At 37.8% G+C, this 27,115-nt stretch overlaps 1 protein-coding gene across 1 annotated transcript in view; it reads left to right on the top strand.

Moving 5' to 3' along the window:
- AIDA (axin interactor, dorsalization associated) overlaps positions 1–26,421 on the top strand; it is a 42,905-nt gene extending 16,484 nt beyond the window's left edge. The window contains exons 5-10 of the mRNA XM_079902985.1: positions 5,093–5,156; positions 5,400–5,506; positions 20,276–20,398; positions 22,375–22,497; positions 24,308–24,425; positions 24,538–26,421. Coding sequence (XP_079759111.1) covers positions 5,093–5,156; positions 5,400–5,506; positions 20,276–20,398; positions 22,375–22,497; positions 24,308–24,425; positions 24,538–24,634 — 632 coding nt within the window. The 3' untranslated portion in view covers positions 24,635–26,421. The remainder of the gene's footprint in view (positions 1–5,092; positions 5,157–5,399; positions 5,507–20,275; positions 20,399–22,374; positions 22,498–24,307; positions 24,426–24,537) is intronic.
- The last annotated feature ends 694 nt before the right edge of the window (positions 26,422–27,115 follow it).

Raw genomic sequence — 27,115 nt, 5'->3', positions numbered from 1 at the left:
CCTATAATATTTATAGTAATTATTCTTTGGTTCACTTTCATTATAGAATATGAAAAATTATTTGATTCTATGTCGTACCTCATCTATCTGTTTTAGCCTTTATTTTGTTTTAATCTCTTTAATAAGACTATAATTAAATTACTTTGGTAAACATTTACAGTAGAGTCTACTGGAGAATATAAAGTTATAGTCATTGATGCCTATTTATACAGCATGTCACTGAAAACTGCAGTCCAGCTGTTTGATCTGCTCTATAAAATATTTCCTTGTTGTCCTCGTTTTCCTTCCTGAAAGTTTTTTTGAGGTAAACAATTCCTTCAAATATTTTGGTGGTTAGGTTGCTGCTAGATGAAGCTTTTTTGCTGGTTCAAATGAATGTTCTCTTAGAGGAAATGTTTGAAATATAAGCAAGGGCACAAGTATTGAATATCACCACAGTCAATTTTAGGACATTTTTATCACCCCATAAAGAAACCCTTTATCCGTTAGCATTCAGTCATTTCCCTCCAGCTTCCCCCAATTCCCAGCCCTAGGCAACCACTAATCTACTTTTTGTCTCTATAAATTTGCCTGTTCTGAACATTTCGTATAAATGGAATCATATAATGTATGGTCTTTTGCAACTGGCTATATATAAGATTATTTTAAGAAAAGCACATTGATGGCTTTAAAAAAAAGATTTCAGCTGCAGTTGGGATGTCTGAGTCGTATAATGTTTCTAAAGAAAATCATAACGTTCACTTTTAAATGATAAGAATAATTTGGATTTGGGATCCTTACCTAGTCACTATTTTCCATTTCTTTTCAGTTTGTTTCCAAATAAAACTTAAGAACCTGTTAGGTATGTAGGGTGACTGTAAAGTTTGTAAACGCTTATACTCAGATGTTTATTATCTCTTTCCATAGACTCGCTCAGTTATTCCTCCTATGGCCTCATAGACTTTCTCGTTGGTAATAACGGTTGCCATTTTTTCGAGTAGCAGCAATATGCCAAGCACTCAGATAAATCGTCTCAACGGCATTTTGCTTACTGACACTTGCCCGTGATCTTACAGCTTGTAAATGCCAGAACCGGATTTTGACCAGGGTTCTAAGTGATCTCAAAGCCTGCATTCCTACCACTGCACTCTGTTATTAATACTTGGAATGGTGCAGTATTGGCATCAACCCTAAATATCATGGTTCTTCAGGTCAAGTTCCTGAGAGATTTTTGGCCCATATCTTAGTGGAAGATTGGACTAAAATCTGCATTAGTCTTCTACTTTGTTTATTTGTTTTTGTTTTTTTTTTAAGATTTGGTGTGGAAATGGAAAGGAAAGAGTATTATTGGGATTCATTTTGTTATAGTTTGAATTTATATAGTGCTTCTCATTTGGACTTCTCCCTTCCTGGTACTTATTATTTTTTTAGATGATTTTAATTTGCTGTTGCCTCTAAAAGGAACATAAATGTGTATATTGTATCTCAGTAGGATATACTCTGTAATTAATTTTGAATTTATAAAATCTAGGCACTTGTTATGAGTTAATTATTTTATCAGAATTAAACATTTTCTATAAATTGGTGTTTGACTATATTTCAGATTCAGTGTTCTTAGTCAAGCTGACCTCTGCCTCTTCTAAGAATGTTAAGGAAAGGAAAATTAATGAATGACTGTGTCTTTCAACATGTTAGTCCTAGTTGGTTTATTTTGCTAATGTATTTTTCCTTCAAAGTTTTAAAAATATAATCCTGTCTGAAATTCATACTAAAACTAAGATCTTGAAAGTACTAGTTACTTGATTTTCTTACGTTAATCCTTAGTAGCAGACTACTTCTTACTCAAACTTGTTCCCCCGTGACAACCCCATAAACTGTGAAGTTCCCTTCCATTAATTCATCTTTGAAGGCCCCGAAGAAATCCCACCTTTCTCTGAAAGCTTTCCGTGCTTTCCCTAGCCATAATTAAACTCTACTTCATGTCCTTTCTAGGAGCACTTTTTATAGCCCCCATTGTAGTCTTCCCTGTATTTTTCTCACTTATATTTATTTCTCTCCTCAAGATTGTGAATAGCCTCTGTATTTTCCCCACAGAGCCTCATTCAACGCTCTGCCTGTAGTATGAACTCGGCAGATTTTTAGGTTGAATGTCTTCAGGGAATCTTCTCACATAATTAAAAAAATAACCTTTCAGATGGGAAGCACTTGCTCATTTTTGCCTACCACAAAAATGAAAAATGTCAGCCACAAAAGAAGAATACATCTGGGGTGTGTGTCTGTGAGATTTTTAGAGTGTCAGCTTCAGGAGGTTGCAGGGCCTGCTCCATGACAGCAGGCTGAGACTGCTGAGTTCTTACCAGTAGAGGGTGGGCCTGTGTGTGTGATTTCTACTGGATGAGCCAGTTAGTCCCCAATGGTGGTAGACTCCATGCTCATGATAATACCGTCCATGGAATTATAAACTTGCTTCTCTCTTCTCTAAATTCTCCTAAAATATCAATATTAGTGTCAGAAGAAAAATCCTATGTAAAATTTATGTAGAACCCTATTTTAAAAGGACGTTAGAATCCCTGTTATTCCATAGTTGGTGAAAATGGAAACCTATCCTACATTTACAGAAAGGGAGAAAGGAGCTGTTATTTTTCTCCCAAAGTTATTCACACAAATTAAATATCTAATATACTCTATACTTACAAATACAAAATAAAGGAGAGGCTATTACTGCAAAACAGACATTTCCTTTTCAAAGCATTGATGCCTAAGGAAAGAAAATACTGTTTAATTCTTCTATTATAATACAAATTTAAGATATTCTTAATGACTAATATGATTTTCAGCTTTTTAACTGATGTTGTTTTGTACATATTTTAAGGTTTGATTTTTCCTTTTTATTATTAAAATGTGATCATTTCTGATATGGATATACATGATCTTTTTTTTTTTGTCACCCATTCCCTGTTCTCAGTATCTAGCATAATACTGTGTAAGTGATTAATTCAGGGGTCCCCAACCCCTGGGCCGCAGACCAGTATTGGTCTGCGGCCTGTGAGGAACCGGGCTTCACAGCAGGACGTGAGTGGCCAGCGGTGAGGGAGCGAGGCTTCATCTGCTGCTCCCCATCGCTCCCCGTCGCTCCCCATCGCTCGCATTACCACCTGAACCATCCCCCCTCCCTCACCCACGGTCTGTGGAAAAATTGTCTTCCATGAAACCGGTCCCTGATGCCAAAAAGGTTGGGGACTGATGAATTAATTGATATTTGCGTTGAATGAATAGCTTACAAGGAGCATTCATGCACCAAGTTTAGAGAGGATAGTCTTATAATTTTAAAAATAGTCCTTCTTAGTGAGATCTGAAACAATAGGATTCTAGTCAGCCAGATAGGGAAAACTATGGAGAAATAAATTACCATATAATAATGTAGACTTATACTTTTATGGTACTTTAAATGTTCCCATGCAATGTCATATACTATGTTATTTAATTTAATTTTCTCAACAGTCTGGGAAGGAAATGGTATTCTGATTTTAGAACTGGGGAAACGGAGATTCAGAGTAGTTATGTGAATGCTCAAGTCATTAACATCCTTGTAGGGCTAAGATCTGATTTCAGAGCTTTTGCTACTTCCCCCTTGCTTATCACACTTTAGCTCTACAGTCCATTCTATTCCTTGAACAAGCTCCTGCCCCCGAGCCTTTGTTGTTGCTCTAGCTTGTTCTCTAATTCTTGGAGAGCCCTTGCCCCAGAGCTACTTGTGGACATTTCCTCTCATCCAGCTCATGGCTCAAATGTCTTCTAGTAATTCAGGTTTGAGAGGCCTGCCCTGTTCACCTCAGCTGAAGTTATCCCTCTATTCCATGTACACAAGCATCCTCTGTGTCCTTCATTACACTAATTGCAGTCTTAACATTATCTTGTTTATTTGTTGCCTTATTATTGTCTGCTTTTCCTGACTAGGGTCTAAGATCCACATATGAGGGCAAGAACCCTCTGTCTCTATCACTGCCATATCTTTAGCACTCAGTGCACGTTTGTTGAGGATAAGAAAAAGAGAGGAAGAATGAGGGTAAGAGTTGGAGAGGGAGAGAGAATAAGAATGAGTGAGAATCTAGACCCAAGTCTCAGACTTCTCTCCCCGAAGGGCTTAGTAGGAGTGCATATGTTAGAAGAAGTCTGATAAACACATCCAACTCCGATTGGAATAAGGCATATAATTGCAACCTGTACACAGGGATTTCCTTTTTGGGGATGACAACATCCATACCTATTTTAGCTCTCAACTGCAGGACTCCAAACTTAGAGAGACTGAATAAGTTGAGTATAAAATCATAGAAATATTTTGGGTTGCCCAATTAATGCTATTACTTCACCTTCATATAGTTGCAGGTAGTTACTGGGAATCCATAAGACCAGATATGAAGCACTAAGTTACATATAGCACCTCTCTTTAAGTTTACATGCCAGGATATAGTCATTGACCACAACCATAATACAGGAGGTGGTACCATGTTGTTTGAAGACTTCTCTTGAGGATAAATCCCTCTTTGTGTTTGTGTGTGTGTGTGTGTATGTAAGAATATATGTACATATATGTTGTATATATTACACATTTGTAATAAACTATGGTAAAATGCGTATGAGAATTATAACCTCACTACTATAAACTTTACCTGTTTTATGGAGTTGAGGGGAAGTCTAATCAGGACATAGAATAAGATATGCTCATGTCCCTCTCATTGGTCATCTTTGACACCAATCTTTTAATTTAAATACTCCAGGGAGGAGTTACTCTCTTCTCTGGTGCCCCATGTCTCACCTAGGACTTTGTACATAGAACTATTTTGGGGTTCATTTTCCATAAGGACTCTGAGACTCTAGAGGTAACTCTCCTTGGAGGTCTAACAATACTCTGAAATTACTGGTACTTGGAGTACAGATATTTTCATTTTGCTAAGATAGTCAATGGTTTATGGCTCTGGATGATGGTAAGATTGGGAATTTTAAAAAAAGTATTACTAGGCATAGTAAAATGGACTAAAAATCAGTCATTGACAATAAAATTGTTTATTGTGATTCATGAGATAATTCATACGTCTTTCTCTTTTTATTCTAGTCCTAAAGAATATTCTTACATATAATAAAGAATTCCCATTTGATGTTCAGCCTGTCCCCTTAAGGTAAAATAAATAAGCACCAATATTTGTCTTCTTATTCTATCATCTTATTTTATACCTGTTTTTCAGAGATTCTGGATGTTTTATATCAATGTTGGTATACTGATATCATTAGTAGTAACATATTAACATTTTATGTCAGCATTTTTTATATCAACATCTTAACCTAGGAAATGAGTAGCTATGAGGCTTCTCTAGTATATTTAGTTTTGTAGCTCACTCTTTTCTCTGTCCTTTTGCATGTAGAAGAATTTTAGCACCTGGTGAAGAAGAGAATTTGGAATTTGAAGAAGATGAAGAAGAGGGTGGTGCTGGAGCAGGGTCTCCTGATGCCTTTCCTGCTAGAGTTCCCGGTGAGTATCACTTGTTAAAAATATACATTACTTAACTCAATACAAGGTCAAGGTGTTTGGAACTTATTTTGGTATTTGCTAGTAGAGAGTAAAACCTCTCCAGGGTTCATGCCAATCTTAAGCAAATGGTCGTGTTTTGGGCAGTAGCTGTTTTATAAGTATAGTCTGAAAGTATCTTACTATCTGTTTTGGGGTTCCAAAGACCACCTTCGCATTTGGAGATTCACTAGGAGGACTCACAGGACTCAGCATGTGATTGTACTCACAGCTGTGATTTATTCCAGAGAAAGAATACAAAAACAAAGTCAGCAAAGGGAAAAGGTGCATGAGCGAAGTCTGGAGGAAGCCAGGTGCAAGCTTCCAAGAGTCCTTTTCCAGTGGAGTCACATAGCTTGTGCTTGATTCCTCTAGTGACAGATTGTAATGACACACGTGAAGTGTCCACTAGGGAAGCGGGATGCACATTAGAGACTCCATGCCCAGAGCTGTTACTGGCGGCTGATCACATAGACACCCTCTGCCTAGCACTGACCAAAATTCCAGACTCCTAGAAGGAAAGCAGATAATTCAGCATAAACCATGTTGTTTGTAAAAATAACTTAGGCACAGTGACCATTCTTATCAGGGGATAGTAGGAACCCTCCTAAAATCCAGATTCCCAGACTCTAGTCAGGGGTCTACCTTGTACTCAGGCCTTTCTAAGAGTAACAATCTCAGACCTGCTATGTTAACTCTTTTCTGTACACTTTTGTAAGTACTTCTTTAATTAATCAAATTGTGGTCATTAAAACTGGACCCAGGGGCTTCCCTAGTGGCGCAGTGGTTGAGAATCCGCCTGCCACTGCAGGGGACACGGGTTCAAGCCCTGGTCTGGGAAGATCCCACATGCCGCAGAGCAACTGGGCCCGTGAGCCGCAACTACTGAGCCTGCGCGTCTGGAGCCTGTGCTCCGCAACAAGAGAGGCCGCGATAGTGAGAGGCCCGCACACCGCGATGAAGAGTGGCCCCCGCTCGCCGCAACTAGAGAAAGCCCTCGCACAGAAACAAAGACCCAACACAGCCAAAAATAAATAAGTAAATTTATTTAAAAAAAAAAAAAACAAAACTGGACCCAGGGAGAATGAATACAAAGCAAATGCCCTTTTCTTCCCATCTTGTTTTAGGAAAGCAAATAACGTATGGCAAGGCATTTTTGTTTACAGAAGATCTTCCCTCTCTGTCAGTAACCTAGGCAGCCACGCTGGATAAATTTCTTGCCTCTCCCAATTACTGTTTTACTCTGTTCTGTTCTTATACAGGACACAGTTTTCATTTCTGGTAAACTATAATAGTTCACTTTAGTGTACTATGCTGATATATTGTGATGTATTTTAAAATAGACGCCAGAAGCTTTAAAATACAGCTAGATACAATTTATGTATTATCCTGATAACTTTCTTGGTAATAAAAGTACAGGCAGACCTTGGAGATGCTGCAGGTTTGGTTCCAGACCACCGCAATAAAGTGAGTATTGCAAGAAAGCAAGTCACACAGATGTATTGGTTTCCCAGTACATATAAAAGTTACGTGTACACTATAGTCTGTTAAGTGTGTGATAGCATTATGTCTAAAAAAACAAGGTACATACTTTAATTAAAAAAATACTTTATTGCTGGGACTTCCTTGGTGGTCCAGTGGTTAAGAAACTGCCTTCCAGCACAGGGGACTCGGGTTCGATCCCTGGTCAGGGAACTAAGATCCCACATGCCGTGGGGCAGCTAAGCCCACGCGCTGCAACTACTGAGCCCATGTGCCACAACTGGAGAGCTCATGTGCTGCAACTACATAGCCCACACGCTCTGGAGCCCACACACCGCAACTACTGAGCCTGCACGCTCTGGAAACCACGCTCCACAACTAGAGAGGAGCCCGTGTGCCACAGCCAAGACCCAACACAGCCAGAAATAAATAAATAAACAAATATTAAGAAAAGAAAAAAACTTTATTGTTAAAAAAATGCTAGCCCTCATCTGAACCTTCAGCTAGTTGTAACCTTCTTGCTGGTGGAGAGTTTTGTCTAACGTTGATGGCTGCTGACTGATCAGGTTGGTGGTCGCAGAAGGTTGGGGCAGCTGTGGCACCTTCTTCAAATCAGAGCACAGTGAAGTTTGCCACCTAGGTTGACTCTTCCTTTCAGTTTCTCCCTAGCATGCAGTGCTATTTAATGGCACTTCACCCATAGTAGAACTTCTCTCAAAATTGGAGTCAAGTCTCTCAAACCTTGCCACTGTCTATCAACTAAGTCTATGTAATGGTCTAAATTTTTTGTTGCCATTTTAACGATCTTCACAGCATCTTCACCAGGAGTAGATTCCATCTCAAGAAACCACTTTCTTTGCTCATCTGTACGAAGCAATTCCTTATCTGTTAAAGTTTTATGAGATGGCAGCAATTCAGTCACATCTTCCAGCTCCACTTCTAATTCTAGTTCTCTTGCTATTTCCACCACATCTGTGGTTCCAATGGTAACATCAAAGATCACTGATCACAGATCACTGTAACAATAATGAAAAAGTTTGAAATATTGCAAGAATTATCCAAATGTGACAAAAGAGACACAAAGTGAACAAATGCTGTCAGAAAAATGGCACCAGTAGACTGGCTTGCTTGCTTGACACAGGGTTACCACAGATGTTCAATTTGTAAAAAATGAGATATCTGTGAAGTGCAATAAAGTACTACAGTAATAATAGTGATATTCCAGTGTTTATAATGCCCCTTGGGGAGGAGGCATTATGGAGTTGGAGCAACATAGACTTGAACCAACAGACACTGGGCTTGAGTCTAATCTCTGTCCATTACTAGTTGCACCTATTCTTAAACCAGTTTAACCTCAATTTCTCTATTTATAAAATGGGATGATAATCATGCCTACTCATAAGGTTCCTATGAAGACTAAACAAGGTACAGCATATAAAGCTTTTAGCACAGTACCTGTCACATGCTGAATATTAGTGAGGTGATTATTCTCATCATCGTCATCTTTCAATGGAGATAACAATACCTACACTATAGGATTATTGGGACAATTACTGTAGATGGTAGCTCTTATTGTTAATAATGTTTCTTTGGTATAGGGCATTATTCCTAATGTACCTTGCTTTATGAAAAGAGAGATGTATTTTTCTTGTTTTTGTCATATATGTAGGAAATTTCAAAATTGCTGAGATGGTGAGAGAACTTATTTCGCTGTTTTACTAACTGAATAGTTGTTATTCCCTTTGCAAACCACGTATTATCATTGCCGTAGCTTCCAGTACTATAAATTTCTATCTCACTTGGTTGTTTGCTCACTTGCTGTACTTCTGTAGCAAACAAGATCTTTAAAGCAGATGATGTAAGCCATGAAACATACAGATCAAGGTTTTTATGAGGTTCAGGTTGCTGAGTTGAAAAGAAACTTCTGCCATAAATTAAATCCATTTGCTATGTAAGAGTAAGCCCAAACTGAATAGATTTTTGTAAACTGATATAGCATTGTGATATTTCATTTCAGAGGTACAGAAGGCTTACTGAACCCTTCTATTCTCTGAATTTCTTTTTTGAACGAGTACATGTAGTTTAATTAGCTGTTTTTAGTTTGGGGTCATTATTGTCCACGACCTATAGGTGTCATTAAAAAATGACTCGTAAAATTATATTCATTGACATCATCAAAATAACAAGATGGCATTTAACCTTTAACTTAACTGTAAAGCAGGAAACGTTTTATTTTCCTTGTTATTCTGAGAGAATCCAAGATTTTAGTTATGCCTAGGCTGTGTTTGCATTTGGTGGCAAGATAGTTCTGGGAATTGTTGTGACTTTTAATTTATTATCTTTGTTTTTATATAAGTTACTGAATTGTAAGTTTGTTGTGACTTTTTTTGAAAGTCACGTTTATTGAGGTGTCACTTACATATACAACATTCACCCTTTTTAGTGTGCAGGTTTATGCATGCTGACAAACGCCTACAGGTCTGTAACCAGCACCACTGTGGGGCTGATGAGGAATAAGGTATGGTGTGCAGATGTGGTAGGACCCAGAATCGTTTTTTCGCATTTAAAACCGAAAGCGCCTTTTTAGCCAGCCTTTAATGGGGGGAGGGGGAGAGGTAGATATTATCTTACCTTTTTTGATATTAATCTTTTTCCTCTTCAAAATTTAAAAAACTCATACGGCAAACATCATAAATTTTTGTTAAATAATTGGATTAAGCCAAAGTAGGATTTAATTCTTCTAAAGATAGGCTTGGTAGATTTCATTTAAATCAAGGATATAAATTTATAACGTGTTTTTTATGGCCTAAAAATGTATTGACATTGCTGAATATAAAGCTCTTAAAATCATAAGCCCAAGAAATATGAATAAAAAAATAGCCAAGACACAATTTTCAAGATTTAAAAAAACATTTTTTTACTGAATGACGTGATTAAACTCAAACATAGGCTTAGCAAGTTCAAAATTATACAAATGTGTTGGTGTTTTGAGCTCTTATATAGGCTTAAATATGCATAAAACATGTTTATTTTTGAAACTGAAAATAAAGAATGAAATTTACCTCTTCAGCGTGAAACCTGTGCTTGGGTTTTCCTGCACAAGTACTCAATTCTGAGTTGAACTTGAGAAATAAGCAAACATGAATTTCATTTTCAGCTGAAATGAAGTTTTTTCTTGTTCACACATATAAGAAGTTGAAAATTGCAGCAAAATGTTCATTGCTTTCCTATGACTATCAGGGCATCCTTCCTTCACGGAAATCCAGAGCATGCCTAGGAGCACCGCGGTGAATCTCATCTCAAGGGTACGGTTAGACCACAGCTCGCCAAGTTCTTTTTCTTCTCCCAAAGTCTCAAGTTCTCAGGCTGTGCAGAGGAATCAGAGAAAGTGTTCCTCACCCAGGCATTTATTAGTATGTAAAGGGAAGGAAAATACTCTTTGATTTTGTTCTCTTGTTCTCCAGGCTGGTTTTTAATAAGATGTAAGACTTATTTATATTTTTTCTCTCTCTCAAGCCCAAGCAGTCGTGGAAATATTTCAGGATTTCCTTTTAAAGTTAATTCTTTTTCTTTTAAATCCAAGAATCCTGTCACTTGAAGTTAAAGGGTTTTCTTCAGAGCTTTGCAGAGACTGGTTCATATGAAATGTCTGTTAAGTATGCTACCTCCTGCAGCCCTCATCTTCAAAGCACCCGGCAACATCTGGCCTCCTCTTTCTTGAAAGTACTCTGGCAATTCAACCTTGCAACTCAGACACCTGTGGGGAACTCTCCCTTGCTTGCTGTAGGGAATGATGGATTGCCCTTTTTAAACTAGCATTTCTACATGAAGCACATGCCCACTGACTCCTAGACTTTGTGGATGTGTGTTTATTAATTTTTTTCCAAAATGTGATAGTGACGCTGATATACTCTTTATGTATGCAAACAACTTCAATCAGCTATAATTTTAATTTCATAGACCTAGATACAATATTATTTAAATGATAATGGCCCCTAAGATTTTTTTCAAACTTTTAAAGCAGTTTTAAACACGAACAAACATCTTAACAGTTTTTCAAACTCTTTTTCGTGAAAGCTTAGAGGAACCCATTTTCCTCAACTGCTAGACAATAAATTACTTACTAGGAGAACTTGTATGTGTATTTTAATGTTTTACCACAATTTCTACCTCCAAATTGAACTCAGTATTTCAAACAAATAAATGGTCCCTCCATAACTTTTTATCTACCCGCACTGTCAGTTGCAAAGATTATCTATTGCCAGAATTTGAAGACACATTTAATATGTTACCTATCTACCAAATACTGTGGCTGGTTTGAACAATATCATTATCTTAAATCGTGTTTAAAATTATCCCAGAATAACTAAAGTATTTTTCTTGAAAGAAAAAAAAATGCTACTTAAATGCAAAGTATTATCATGTATGTCCTTTTTTTTTTTATCATGCTTTAGCAGCACAAAGAAATGTGCACTTAAAAAATATTGGATGACAGGGATTTCCCTGGTGGTCCAGTGGGTAAGACTCCGTGCTCCCAATGCAGGGGGCCTGGGTTTGATCCCTGGTTGGGGAACTAGATCGTGCATGCATGCTGCAGCTAAGAGTTTGCATGCCGCAACTAGGAAACCCGTATGCTGCAACTAAGAAGCCCACATGCCACAACTGAGACCCGGTACAGCCTAAATAAATTAATTAATTAAAAAAAAGAAAGAAATTTGGATGACAGAGAATCTGTGTCAATAGTACTAGATCTGTGAGTTTAGTTACAAGTATTACAAATTTAAAGCAATGAAAACTAACAAGATTATATGTATTATCACATATATATGATATTGCTTAGTCTACATTTTGGACACCTGACTGAACTCTGCTGTAAGTGTGGATAAAAAATTAATATACTCCTTGTTAGTGATGTTTAATTTCCGAAGCACTAAGGCAAAATAAGGACCAACTCACCTCTTATTTTAGAACCAACACCCGTGGGAACATCTGTACAATATCACATAAAACGTCAAGCAAATAAAGTTACTTAATAAGCAAACTCAAATCACAGGGTTTTCAAAAGAGATAATTCTCAGTAATTATCCAAAAAGTCATTGCCTCTTTAGGAGTCTTGTCTAGGTGATGATATACTACTGTTTTGGAACAAAGACCATCATGCCATTTTTCATTATAGACCAGGAAGAAAAATCATGTGAGGACAGGGTCTTAAAGGATTTCATTGACTTCAGTTTCCATGTAACCTCTGTTTTCTTCTGTGGACTTAACACGCAGACTCCTGGTCTCTGGGCTGGCGGTCCATTCCTAGTCTGGTTCTCCGAAATCTCTCTCTTCCAGAGTGTCTTGGCCCCATTACAGAGAACCAACCAGTCCATGTGAGGAGATCCTCCTTACGGTAGGTTCTGCAGTGTTATCAGCTTCCCTTGGAACAGAGGAGTTGTAGGTGAAGGACGAGGACTGCAGCTGCTCCTCTGCTTCTGCCCCTAGGTTCTTCAGAACCATTTTTTTTTTAGATACCATATATATGTGTTAGCATATGGTATTTGTTTTTCTCCTTCTGACTTACTTCACTCTGTATGACAGACTCTAGGTCCATCCACCTCACTACAAATAACTGAAGTTCATTTCTTTTTATGGCTGAGTAATATTCCATTGTATATATGTGCCACATCTTCTTTATCCATTCATCCGATGATGGACATTAGGTTGCTTCCATCTCCTGGCTATTGTAAATAGAGCTGCAGTGAACATTTTGGTACATGACTCTTTTTGAATTATGGTTTTCTCAGGGTATATGCCCAGTAGTGGGATTGCTGGGTGGTATGGTAGTTCTATTTTTAGTTTTTTAAGGAATCTCCATACTGTTCTCCATAGTGGCTGTATCAATTTACATTCCCACCAACAATGTAAGAGGGTTCCCTTTACTCTGTTTATTTTAAATGGCTATTAGAACCTCAAAATATTAGCACCTTGTCAATGGTTGTGATTTGTAGTTAAGTGATGTTTTTTATGTTTGTGGAGCCATAGCTGCGTTCATAAATTGTCTTCTACAGTTGATGTACTATGGAATAGGACAACTTGGATTACTGGTCCAAATACAACATATTGATAAATAGTTTTCATCATCAAGGTGGACTTTGGTGTGTCCCCTATTGCCCTAGTGCAGTAAAATGACCCTGGAGCTTGTGATTCGTTTTTGTTACCTTATCAGAATCATCTGTAGGCTTAGGTTTGGAATCCTCCTCTCCTAGCTCGTACCTCTTCTTCAGAAGCCACATTGAATCAAATAATTCCCCCCAGTTTTCTTTGACAGCAGTAGGACATGTTTGCTCCAGTTGGTGGTACACTGGGGAGGTAGGGCAGGTAAATCAGAAGAGGCTGACAGCACCAGGCGGCCTTCCTCCATGCGCTGTAGAGCTTACCAGCTGCCAGTGGCTGCCCCTTTCTCGCATGAAAAACTAAAAATGGATCCAACCAGATGAACGTGGTCCTACTGCCCATTGCCATATGAGACTCAAAGACCAATAATAGAGTTGCTGTAGGGACTGCCCAGTCTCTGGCCCTCACAGTGAACACGCATTGCTCAGTGCACAAAGTTCAGGTGGCGTTTATTCCTTCTTAATCACTCTCTTTTGTGGAGCTCCTAGCCACAGCTCCAGCACACCCCTAGGATTCTGCGGAAACCTGGTTGAGAAATCCTGGTTTAGGCAGTTACCTGTATGGCTCCCCGAAGACATCCATATTCCAATCCCCAGAGCCTGTGAGCATGTATGTTACATGGCAAGGGGACTTACGTTAAGGACCTTGAGACGCAGATTATCCTGCAGGTCCTTTTTAGGCTTTGTGGACAATTAAATTACAAAAGTGGCAAATGGGACATGGCAGTTAGAAGCATGGACTCTAGGGTCAGACTGCTGTGTGATAATGGACAAGTTACCTAACTTTTCTGTGCCCCAGTTTTCACCTTCTGCTAACTAAATGGGACTGACATTAACACCTATATCATAGAATTATTGTGAGGATTAAATGAGTTGACACATATAAAGTTAGAACATTGCCTGGCACGTAGTTAAGTATTCTGTAAGCATTGATTATCTGTTGTTTATGCAGTGCTACCACATAGAAGAACATTTGTTATTTTTGATCCTTGCTCTAGATTTAATAGCAAATTATTCTAGCTGGAAAAGCTTAGTCTATACCAGATCATGTATGATCATTTCTTTTCTTATCCTGATTATAGTCTTCAAGTTTTACAAGTGTAGTTGCTTGTTCTCCTGTTACTTTATATAGTTGAATATTTTAATTGTTCATTTAGAAATCTTCTTTTAATGTAGTGCTTTGATTTCTGATTATCATATGGTTTTACCTTTGGTACATAAACATGCTACCTTTCTCATCTAACCCAGGAGCTGCAGGTGGTATGGTATTATGCTAGTATTTTATCTTCTTTCACGCACATGTCATATAAGACAGTGCATCGATACATATATAATATATTATCTAGCCATTTGTTTACTAGAACATAATATAACCTTTAGAGCTGTGAAATTCATTTATTTATTCAACAATACATTAACTCAAAAAGGATCTGTTTATTACTAATGCCAAACAATAAAAAAAATGAGTGGTTACCCAGATTTGTCTTTCAAGAAGCTTACTATGTAGTCAACAAGACAAAGCCAACAGTACATAATTATGGTTAGAGATGTGCACAGTGTGTTATGGATAAGCAAAAAAAAGAAGGCTAAGGGAGTTCAGCACAGGGAATCTAGCCTGAACTGAGACTCCGAGTGTGTAGGAGTTGGTCATACAGGGAGAGAGCACATTGGAAACCATCATGAAATACCTTGACTATTCACCTTTTTAAATCATTTGTCGTCTTCATTTTATTGTCAGCTTGCAGATGCTCTTTAATAGGTGTAATGAGGGTGAAACTGAACCTTCATGATGGAATGTTTTCATACTACCTTGAATTATAGAATAATGAAGCTGAATAAATTAACTTGCAGCTTGAAATCACTGCCTTTATATTGAATTGTTAGAAATATATTTAGTGGTTAGATTAGATTTTAGTGTGGTCTGAGGCAAAAAGGTTTGTTGGTAATGAGGAAAGAAATGTCATCCCATTCATTCATTTCAACTAAAAGAGCTAGACAGTTATAGATTATGAACTGATTCATCCAAAGGTAGAAACCAGTTTTAATGTTCACTTGGGAAAAACATAGTCTCATATCATTGACTTTGAATATTGGATAAGAAATTACCTTTTGACTGTCAAAGAAAGAAAGCCATAGTCAAAGTAAAAAAGACAAGGGGCTAACATCCTTAATATATAAATAAAAATTTTAAGTTGCAACAACAAAAACCAACAAGTACATTAAAAGACTGGGCAAAAGACATGAACAGACAGTACACACGTACATACAGACACACAAAGATGTACAAATAGCCCTTAAACATACGAAAAGATACTCAACTTATAATAAGAGACATGCAAATTAAAACTACTGTTGCTTAGGCTGTGACAGATGCTCATTCATCACTGGTAGGAATACAAAATAGTACAGTCCCTTTGGGGGGGAATTCAGCAATATTTAACAGTAACATCAGAAGTACACATTTACTCTTAGGCCCAGCAATCTCCTTCTAGGAATTTATTCTCAAGATACACCTCTAAGAATATGAAGAAAATATTTGCATATGCGCCAGGTTGTTTATTATGGTGTAATCTGTAATAATAAAATATTAGAAACAACCTAACTGCCATATGTAGGTTAGCTGAATAATACTGTAGAATACTATAGATAATAATCAGGAAAATCTCCATGAACTGATGATTTTTCAGAACATATTGTTCAATAAGTAAAATATGTCAAGGCAATTCACATTAGCAGATTAAGGAGGAAAATCTCATAATCCTCTGAATAGATGCAGAAAGGTTTAAATTCTAAATCTCTTCGTGATTTTTTAAAATTCTAGCAGACTGAGAACAGAACAGTTCTCTGGGTGTTCTCTAAGGGATGCTTTGAGCCAAAATCATACTTGAAGCATTCCTTTTCAGATCAATAACAAGACATAGTGCCTACTATGACCTCTTTTCATCAGTGTACTAGGACCAAAAACAGAAGTAAAAGATAAAAATTATTTGTAGATTTTATGAATATGTGTGTAGAACATGCAAAAGCGCTTATAGGTAAATAATTAGAAATAGTAAGAGAGGGGCTTCCTGGTAGTCCAGTGGTTAAGAATCCACCTGCCAATTCAGAGGACACGGGTTTGAGCCCTGGTCCGGGAAGATCCCACATGCCGCAGAGCAACCAGGCCCGTGGGCCACAACTACTGAGCCTGCACTCTAGAGCCCGTGAGCCATAACTACTGAAGCCCGCACGCCTAGAGCCTGTGCTCTGCAACAAGCGAAGCCACTGCAATGAGAAGCCCGCGCACCGCAAGGAAGAGTAGCCCCCGCTTGCCGCAACTAGAGAAAGTCTGCGCACAGCAACGAAGACCCAATGCAGCCAAAAGTAAATAAAAATTAAATTAAAAAAAAAAAGAGATAGTAAGAGAGTTTAGCATGGTTCCTGGATGTAAAATCTGTACATAAGAATTGATTCTATAGGCTTATTGTGATCATTTTGCAATATACAAATATCAAATCATTATGTTGTATACTTGAAACTAATATAATGTTGTATGTGAATTGTACCTTGATTTTTTAAAAATTATGTACCAAAAAAGAATTGATTTTATCTTTATAAACAATCAACAGTTACTTAGAAAATGAAATAACATTTATAATAATATCAGAAAATATCAATATAGTTTAATAAATCCAATGAGAAGTATAAGACCCATGTGAAGAAAGCAGTAAAACTTTATTGAGAGAAATTAAGAAGTCTTAAATAAATGGAGAAATATATTCCAGTTCATGGGTTGGAAGAAGCAATTTGTAAAGATGTGACTGTTTCTAAAATTGATCTGAACTTCACTGCAGTCCCAACAGTGTTTTTGTTATTTGATGTTTTGTGTTTTTTTGGTTTTTTTTTTAAGAACTTGACAGCTGTTGTGTTATAATTTACATGGAAATGCAAAGGGCTAAAAGTAGTTAAGACTCTTGAAGAATAATGTCAAGGCGGGAGAATTTGCTTTACCGAATGTCAAGACTTTTTGTAAAATTATAGTAAGACACTTACGGTAGTGGTGCAAGGGTAAGAAATAGTCCAGTGAGAGAATGCGGAGCCCGGAAAGAGACCCACACTTGATTTATGATCAAAATGCCACTGCAGATACATGGGTGAGATGACAGTCTATTAAGTAAGTAGTGCTGGGACAATTGAGTGTCCATGTGGATTAGAATGGGATTGGGCTCCTACCACACACCATAGCCCAAAATTAATTCTGTGTGGATTATAGAATGAAGTGTGAATGGCAAAACAAACAAGCTCTTATAAGAATACCTTCATGACCTTGGAGTGGGGAAAGATTTCTTGAATAGGACACAGAAAGCACTGACTCTAAAGGAATTTAGAGATTGAGAAATTTGAATACGTTAACATTAAGAACTTACCATAATCAGAAGACACCATAAACAGAAAAGGCATTCTAAACATGCAAAGACTGATCTTGGTATTAAAAGTCAAGAATAGCTGTTATCTCTTGGGAGAGAGTGATTTGGGGGCACAAGTCAAGCTCCTAGTATGCTGGTAATATCTTTCTTTCCTGGATATGGTGCTAGTCACACAGGTGTGTTCACTTTGTGAAAATTCATTAAGCTGTGCCTAGAATTTGTACACATTTTAATATGTTACCCTTCACTATACAGATTTTTTTTAAAAAAGGAAAGCCACTGATAAATTATTTGTAAAACATGTATCCAACAAAAAGCTTATGTCAAAATATTAGAGGACTCCTACAAATCACTAAGAAAAAGGTGAACATTTCAGGGACTTCCCTGGTGGTCCAGTGGGTGAAACTCCATGCTCCCAATTCAGGGGGCCCGGGTTTGATCCCTGGTCAGGGAACTAGATCCTGCATGCATGCCACAACTAAGAATTCTGCATGTTGCAACTAAGACCCAGCGCAGCCAAAATAAATAAATAAATAGTATATATTTTTAAAAGGTGAGCATTTCAGTAGTAAAGTGGGCAAAATAATTGAATAGGTACTTTAGGAAAAGGGAAATACAAATGCTTATTTTTAAATGAAAAGGTGCTCAACTCATTAATCATTGGCAAAATGAGCTTAAGACTAGATTGGTATTTCTCTACACCTAAATTGGCCAAAAAGAAGAACCTGACAACTCCCAAGTGCTAGTGAGGATGTGGAACAATGGAGATTGTACTAGGAGCAGAAACTGACACGACCACTTTGGAAAATAGTTTGTAATTACATAGCAAACATGAAGGTGGTATATCATGTGACTCAGTAAGTCCTCCCTTGGGGAATGTGTGCATAGGTGGAGCAGAGCACGTATCCAAGAATGTTTGCAGCAGCTTTGTTAACAATTTCCAAAAACTTGAAGCAACTCAAATGCCTGTCAACAGAAGAATGGATACAAAAACTGGTGTATTTGTACAACCTCTATATTATACTAATTCTGGAAAATCATAAAAATGAACAAATTACAGAAACTGACAACAATTGGATAAATCTCAAGTTCAAAAGCAGACAAAACAATTATACAGGGTTGCTTTTTAGTAGTGATTTTAAAAGCCAGGGTAGTGAGGAGGAATTCAGAAGAGCATTGGGTGGGGATAGAAGGGGACTCCTGAGGTCATGCTTTATTTTTTGACCTCATTGGTGGTTACATGGATGCTTGCTTTCCGGCATTTCATTAAGCTGTACACTCGTTTTATTTGCTTTTCTGAATATGTGTTAGATTCGCAATTTAAATTTTTTTTAAAGAATAGACAGTGGGTGCAGTAAAGACCTTTTATCTTTAATGTAAGAAAACTTGTGAAAATTGAAAATGTGTTGAAATATGGCAGAATATTTCATGTGAAACAGTATAATTTTGAAACAGTATTAAATACTGCTTTGAATGTCCCATTTTGGTTTTTCTGCTTTTTATACTTCTACCTTGTCATTAGTCAAAAAAAAATTTTAACAGGTATCACCAGTTAAGACTCTTGGATTTCTACAGTAATTTTCAGGTCATAAAATTCACTCATTCTAAGTGTACAATTCAGTGACTTTTGATAAATCTATAGTGTTGTGCATCTATCAGTGTGATCCAATTTGAGAACATTTTCATTGCCCCCTGAAATTCCCTCTAGCACATTGCAGTCAGTTAAATGTATTGATAATATATTTTGAACATGGTAAGTTGATTGATTCATGTACTTCAAATACTTCCTCATTAAAAGTAGAATAACACATTGTTGGATAGAAACTTGAAGAGTGTCAACCAAAGTCCTTTATAAATGTTAGATTCTGTAAGTTGTGGTACTGTATACATATTAAATTAAAATCAACTTTTGTTTGCATCTGTTCTTCATCAATTATTTGAAATAAATGAACAAACTACAGTCGATTTCTTTTTTCACGTCATTTTCTTGGTGGGGAATGCTCTTGTGTGGTTCTGGGTGGTTTTTCAGTTTTAAAAAATGTAATTGATCGATGGAAAAGATTTCAAACATACAATTACTTTTGTGGTTTTATGTGGCATTCTCAGTAGGACTGATTTCTGAGAGGATAGAGCATACAGAATAGGATGAAGAAAGGAGTGGGAAATTACACTGTAAAGTTATTCAATTAAATATATAAATATTAAGTTATTTCCTGAAAGGTTAATAGTAGCTGAAAGATTTATTGATTCTGGTATTAAATTTTTCAAACTTTAGAAATACATAACAAATGTTTATAAAGCTTTTTGTGTCCTTGTTCTACCACTTCATGTTGAGATATGGAGTATATTATACAGGAGTAAATGTGAAGCATATATATTATGTACATTCTCAATTATGTGGTAATTTGTAATTGGGCTTCCTGGATTGGAATTTTAACAAACTTGAGTTAGTAATTTATGCTTTAGTGTTGAATATGAAGTATGGAGGTGTAGATGTATCTTGTGTCTAATTAAGCATTTGTCTGAGAAGAATAACATCAAGTGTCTGTACGTTTTGGAAACCAAAATGATGCCTGGCTAGTTACTAAGCCAGTTAAGAGCAAAGCTATATCTTCTCTATGTTGTTAAAATATTTACTTTGAAATTATTGGTGGAGCTCATTTTTATTGCTATTTCTCCGTTGCCAGGTACTTTATTACCAAGGTTGCCATCAGAACCAGGAATGACATTACTCACTATCAGAATTGAGAAAATTGGCCTGAAAGATGCTGGGCAATGCATTGATCCCTATATCACAGTTAGTGTAAAAGGTAAATAACTATGTATATCTATCTTCCCTCTGGGGAATTTTATAATGTTGCTTCTCATTTGGAACTTTTTTGGTGGGGAGAGGGAGGGGATGTTTTATATCTGTGACAACTTATTTTAGTTGATTTCACAGTGAGGCGAAATCCCTGGGAAGAGGTGGTCATCATTCCCTCACCAAATATTTCTGAGAGATTTACTAAAAATACTTCCCTATCCATAACTTACACTCATATTTGCTTTTAGCTTTTTCTTTGTGTATATCTTTTTATTCTTAAAATTCTGTCAAGGGTGCTGACTAGACAGACACACTGTCTTTAACAGCAGATGCATCCTTCAGAAAACAGGTTTAAAAAATGTCCCCCACCTTCCAAGGGTGTGTGGTTTTCTTTGCAAAGCCCAGTGTTCTTCTGTTTTCCCACGCCTCCGCTTCAGGTCCTCTCGTTCCTGTCCAAGAGAGGTTTGTACATAGGACAGCTGTGCAGAGGTGGATGAGAATCAGGCCTTCAATTAGTCATGAGTGGAGACAGGGAAATAGGACGCGTCCATAAACATCCGTGCCCTGAACATAATCCTGCGGGACATTAGACGAGTGATGTATTTCTTATACTTAACTATGTTACCGTCATTATTAAGCATGATTACTCTTAGGATTTGTTTTTTTCTATCCAATGGCAAACCATTTTTTTCCTTGAAAACAACTTTTTTAGTCATTGGTTTAAGAGGGAAGCCACAGTGATTGAACTGTTTTGTCGTTGCCAAGCATTTTATACAGCACTTTATTTGTAAAGCACTCAGCAGTCTTTTAAAAGTAATTATTGGGTGATTGAAGATGAAGTTGTCATGCTATTATTCAGAAATAACTGCACAGTTAATCCAGTCTACAGTTAATAAACCTGCAGTTTGAGACAAATCAAACAGGTATGGACTGAAATTAAATGGAGGGAACTTTTACCGATCATAGAAATATTCAGACCCATGGGTTCATTAGTACCAAATAAAAGAAAAAGGATTTTGGCCACAGGCAAAAGTTTTAACATGGAGAGACCGTGATCCATAGCACTAATGCTGTGATACTTTAACTTCTGATGTTACTGGTTCTCAAATCCATGGTCTACTGGAAAGTATTTACACCCTACACAAAACTACATCTCTCATTCAGGAGCGAACACTGTAAAATACGAAAAAATGTAATGAAATGTAGATATTATGTTACCTTTGCATATGGTTGAACTGAAACATGTTTTATTTAAATATCTTTAGGAACTGAAGTAATCAAACATACTCTCTTGCTTTAGGGTCCCTAAGATGGGTCTGTTGAATAATACATGAACACTGAGTAGTCATTAAATGAGTCTGTGTTGAATTAGATTAAACTGGATGATTCCTGGCTCCAGAGATTACAGCAGTATACCATGCATAGTGTGCCATCTGGTTATTGTAAATCAGCTTATGTTACAGCAAATGGAACCAGAATTTAAGTAATATATGTAAGAAGTGTTCATTCGTGGAAAGGTTTCCTTGGCAGCTGTCGTGTCCATTGTTTGGTCCTCTGACTTGAATACAGCAGGGGAATTCTGATAATGTTAGATTTATAGGCCTTTCCGTGTCATGCACGCGATCAAGGTTGGGAAACGGGTAGGAGCACCACTGTGGTATATTACGTCCCCAAATGTAATTCACAAAACTATACTGGCCTGTGTCATCAGAAGACACCTCTTAACTAGGAAGGATCCAATTTTGTGATGTGTAAGGCGGCTTCCTCCTCCTATCCATGGGGGTCTCCCACCCTCTCTACTCCGTGCCCTGCACATGACCCTGGAAACCAGCCACCTTCAGGTACCTGCTCACCCCAGACATGGGTCTTTATTGGCCTCAGAATCTCCTCTCGGCTTTTGCCTCTTCAGGAAACACAACCCTTTGCAGTTTTTACGTCTTTGTATTTGAAGGCTCGAAGCAGAAACTGTTTTTTCCTCTCTAGATCTGAATGGCATAGATTTAACTCCTGTGCAGGATACTCCCGTGGCTTCAAGAAAAGAAGATACGTATGTTCATTTTAATGTGGACATTGAGCTCCAGAAGCATGTTGAAAAATTAACCAAAGGTTTGTGATGCTAAAAGTAGAACTATATTCAGAATGTGACTCTTTATTCTCCAGCTTTGAATCTGTTATGTACAGTGACTGTCATTTTAACTGAGACTAATGCTAATGAGTATACTTTATGTTTATAAGCATTTAAGTTAATCTTCCTAGGCTATTCTCATTTTACATTTTGTCCTTTCTTATAAATGCCATGAAGTATAGAGCTGTGCATACCAGCAATGCAGGAAATATATTATCTACAGATGATGCAGATGAGTAATAAAATTTTTTTAACTTCCTTAAAATGATGGTATCATATTTGGACTTTAATGCTGTTTTCAAATGTGACTTTATTTTCACATTTATTCAGACCTCAGACACAATCACGATGACAAGGAGATGGGTTCCATAGCTGAAGAGACTAAGAAATGTGATCTGCTATCTTAAAGATCTATGAGGTTTTTAAATAATAAAATGCCTCTGTTATTGCCGTGGAAGGGAGAAGAGAAGCTACTCTTTTGTGGACATGGCAGGGTCATACACCTGGGGACCGAGGTCACCGGTAACCTAACAATTGTAATCCTTTCGTGTGTGTTGGTAGCAGATGCTAAATATGCCCATCTCTGGAATTCCCTGGCGGTCCAGTGCTTAGGACTTGGTACTTTCATTGCTGGGGTCCGGATTCAATCCCTGGTCGGGGAACTAAGATCCCGCAAGCCACGCGGCTCGGCAAATAAATAAATAAATACGCCCATCTCTCCCTCACGCACATCCCTTTGTCTCCTAAGTGATTGGCTTTTCTTTCCTTCCTTGACATGTGAAGCGCTCCGTTTGGACCCAGGTGCCAGGGCTGCGCACACATTTCTGAACATTGTTAAACTTCTGGTCACTTGTGAGTTTTGTCATCAGTGAAAGTATTAGATGTATGTTAGTTATCTTTAAAAGCAAAGCAAGATCCAGCACCGCTCTGGTTAAGCCTTTGTTAATAAGGAGCCAGATAACAGGGAGACCCTGACGTCCTTCCGTCTCTTTCGTTGCCTTTAGAAATTAATTGTTCTTGGCTACACAGAGGAGGCGATTTATTATTCTGTTTTTAGCTTTTCTCTGTGGGGAGGGGGAGAGAGCTTATCTGTTGGGCTTTGGGGAGAGAAAACTATCTACATGTTTCATCACCATTTGTTCACTGGGGGAGGGGTGGGATAGGCGTGCTCTCTAAGCCCTTGTCTTGCTCAGCGCTGTCTTCACACAAGCACATGTCATTCCAGGAAAAACAAAACAGGGCTTTGGACACTGAGAAAGGTATTAGGAAGCAGTTAACATTTAAAAACTGAACCAGCTGTTGTTCAGACTCCAAACTCCAAAAAACTGAATTTTTGAGTTTTTGTTTCGAGAAACTATTTAAGTTTGGATTTTTTGATGAACTCTTTCACATGCCTTTTCTACTTAATGCGTTTCTATGAGTAATGTTAATACTTAACAAGTATCTTCTGTGGGGGTTTTTTGGTAGTATTTAGTATTTTCTATTCTTAATATTTTATAATTCTACCTGTGGATGAACTTATTTACATTCTTGAGTCATTCTGGCTCGAGAAGTTTTGCTCTACTCTGTAGAATAGGATGATACGGAGACATGTCCCTCTATTCAGGTCCAGATGAAGTTTTGGGGTGACAGCCATAGTCAGTCGTATCATCAGAGAGATTGTTTGACAGAGGTTACTTTGTGAAATTATGACAACTGTTGCTTGTTCATAGGCTTCTGGTGATCAAAGAAAATTTATTGACACTAGAAATGTGCTGTCTGTGGCTAATCTGCTTTGCTTTAATTCCTTAGGTGCAGCTATTTTCTTTGAATTCAAACACTACAAGCCTAAAAAAAGGTTTACCAGCACCAAGTGTTTTGCTTTCATGGAGATGGATGAAATTAAACCTGGGCCAATTGTAATAGAACTGTAAGTGATGCACGTTCAGAATCAGTACTAATTTAACGGTGACTGCTCTCTCTTCTTAATATGTCACCTTGGAATAGATCAGTTATCAATGGTTTTTCTATTGTGGTTACAGATACAAGAAACCCACTGACTTTAAAAGAAAGAAATTGCAGTTATTGACCAAGAAACCACTTTATCTTCATCTGCATCAAACTTTGCACAAGGAATGATCCTGACATGAATACCCTGGAACTTCTGTGAATCTTACCACTCAGTAGAAACCATCCTAGCTCTGTGTAGCACATTCGCCCTTCAACAGGCAGGAAGCAAGCCGTACCCAGGCCAGCAGGCCAGAGTGAGTCCATTACACAGCTGTAGCACAGAATTCAAAGTCCAACACCTCACTGATGGAAAAGACTCCTTTGGATACAGGCTTAATTGTAGATCTTAAAACATTTTCACTTTTCTATTAATTGTGCAATGAATAGCCTCTTTTCTAATTTGCCACTATTCCTGCCCTGCTTCCTGGAACGACACTGTTGTGGGTGGAATGTGCTCACCTTCACACTTAATACAGCAATAAGAGTGTGCTACAGTTTACACACCTGTCCACTTCTGCTCCAATATGCTCTTCGGTTTTTTGAGTTAATGTCCAACTTTGGGTTGATGTGGGTAGGACAGTATGAGACTGCTTTGAGAGGAATTGGACCAATTATGCTGCCCAAGGTCAGTCTGGAAATTTATAGGCTGCTCCTCAGAGACGGCCTTGATTCACCCTGATCTCATGGTTCTCCTGCTTAGGAATAGTGTGCCTTGGCCAAATCAGTATCCCGTATGGGCGTGTTCGCAGGTGGTAGCTGTGATTTTTCCAGATGACCGGATCGTTTTACTGAAAGTGAGCATATTTTTAGTCATGTTGATTAGCTTTTTTCTACATCACATCGTTACTCTTTCTGATAGTGATTCTGGGGTTAGTGATGGAACCATCTCAGAATAATTACAAATTCTTGGTGGGTTTATAATGGCTTCTAAATCGTGTAATCTAAAAATAATTTGAGTCAGATGCTAACAAGATACCGCAGGAATAACTGCTGTTTTTCTGACAACTGATTGTGAAACCTTAAAACCTGCATACCTCTTCTTGTAGTGATGAGTATGCAAATCTGGAGATACTCTATTTTTTTTTTATATAGGTAGATAGGATTGCCATTTATTTCCTATGTAGATATACTGACATTCATCCATATGGAAATATTGCAGGTCATTAGCTTTTTATAATTTGACTATTTACATTCTTTTGACTTAATAATGAGGCATAAATAAAACTTTCATAGAACACACGAGGTGGATATTTGATACACAGAACATTTAAGATTTGGGGTGGGCATTCTCTGGGTTAGGTGTGGAGCCCACATATTTAATATTCACTATTTTAAATGACCAATGCTAGCATGAGGGGAACGCAGTGCCAGTACTTGGCCTACTTTTAAACTCGTGTAATAAGCCTAGTCAATACCGTTCAGTATGTTTGCTTTTTAAAATAAGTAACCACAATTAAGTTCTAGCCCTTGCACTTCAAGAGATCTAGTCTCCACTTTCAGTTGTCTGTTAGGTCAGTTCTGTTTACTATGATGGATGTTAAAAAACTATATGAGCCTGAAGAATTCTCAACCCAATTTAGTCTTGCTTCCCTCTTGATTAGTTCAATTCCAGATGATTCCATCCACAGTAGCTTGAGGGGATGAGGAATTTGCCTTAATAAATTACTTTGTTGTTCACTCAACTCTTAGACTGTGAGTTGTCAGCCCCGTGCCCTGCCCGCCCCAGACTGTAAGCTCCTCAGGGGGCAAGAACCACACGTTCTCCATGTCACGTCCATTTTCTGAGGTGCTTGGCAGCGCTCTGTACCCTGTGGAGTACTCAGTACCTTTTGTTTGATGTTGCTGACAAGACCTAAAAATAATCCCTTAAAAAACCTACCATTAAAATGTAGCAAAACTGATACATTGTTCTTTCTCTTTTCTCATAGACCATAAGACATGTATATCAAGGTGATAGTTTGTCACATCTGCTGTCATTCACAAAAGTATGGTTTAGATGAACTACAAATGCCTTTCATCAGTGTTAAAGAAGCTTAAATCGAACACGGCTGATTAGCTTAGCTTTGTAATTCATACCTGAATGAAATAACAAAACGAGCGACTGTCTCGAAGCAGTAGACGCAGAATACTCCACATCCAACAAATTATTTACTTTTCGATGAAAAGATCAGCCATTGAATAGTAACCACAACCACAGCAGACTTCCAGGCTGAAACGCTGCTGCTCCGTAACTGAGATGACTTTAGCAACTAAGCCCAGAAAGACAGTCAGTTAGCTGGAGATGACTTCTGAAACAGACGTAATTTTCAAGCCAGTTGGGGCTGATGTGACTCAGGGTGATGCCCCCCCACACCCTCTCCAAATTGGCAGCTTGCCTGGGCTGGGCTGCCGAAGGGGTGCAAACAGAGGGCTCTGAGAGGCGGCAGGGACGGCAAGTCTGGGGCCGCTCGGCTAAGCCACAGGTGGCAGTTCTCTACAACTCGATATGAAACGCAGAATAAACACCAAAAAGGCTTTAGAGGTTAAAAAAGAAAAAGAAAAAGACTCCAGGATTTGATGTTGAAATAGATTTAATTTACCTTTGCTACTATATTATCTTCCTAACTGGTG

Source organism: Stenella coeruleoalba (genome assembly GCF_951394435.1).
Source record: "Stenella coeruleoalba genome assembly, chromosome: 1".
NCBI lineage: Eukaryota > Metazoa > Chordata > Mammalia > Artiodactyla > Delphinidae > Stenella > Stenella coeruleoalba.
The sequence above is the reverse complement of the archived record's forward strand: the minus strand, read 5'-3'. Positions and strand labels throughout refer to the sequence as shown.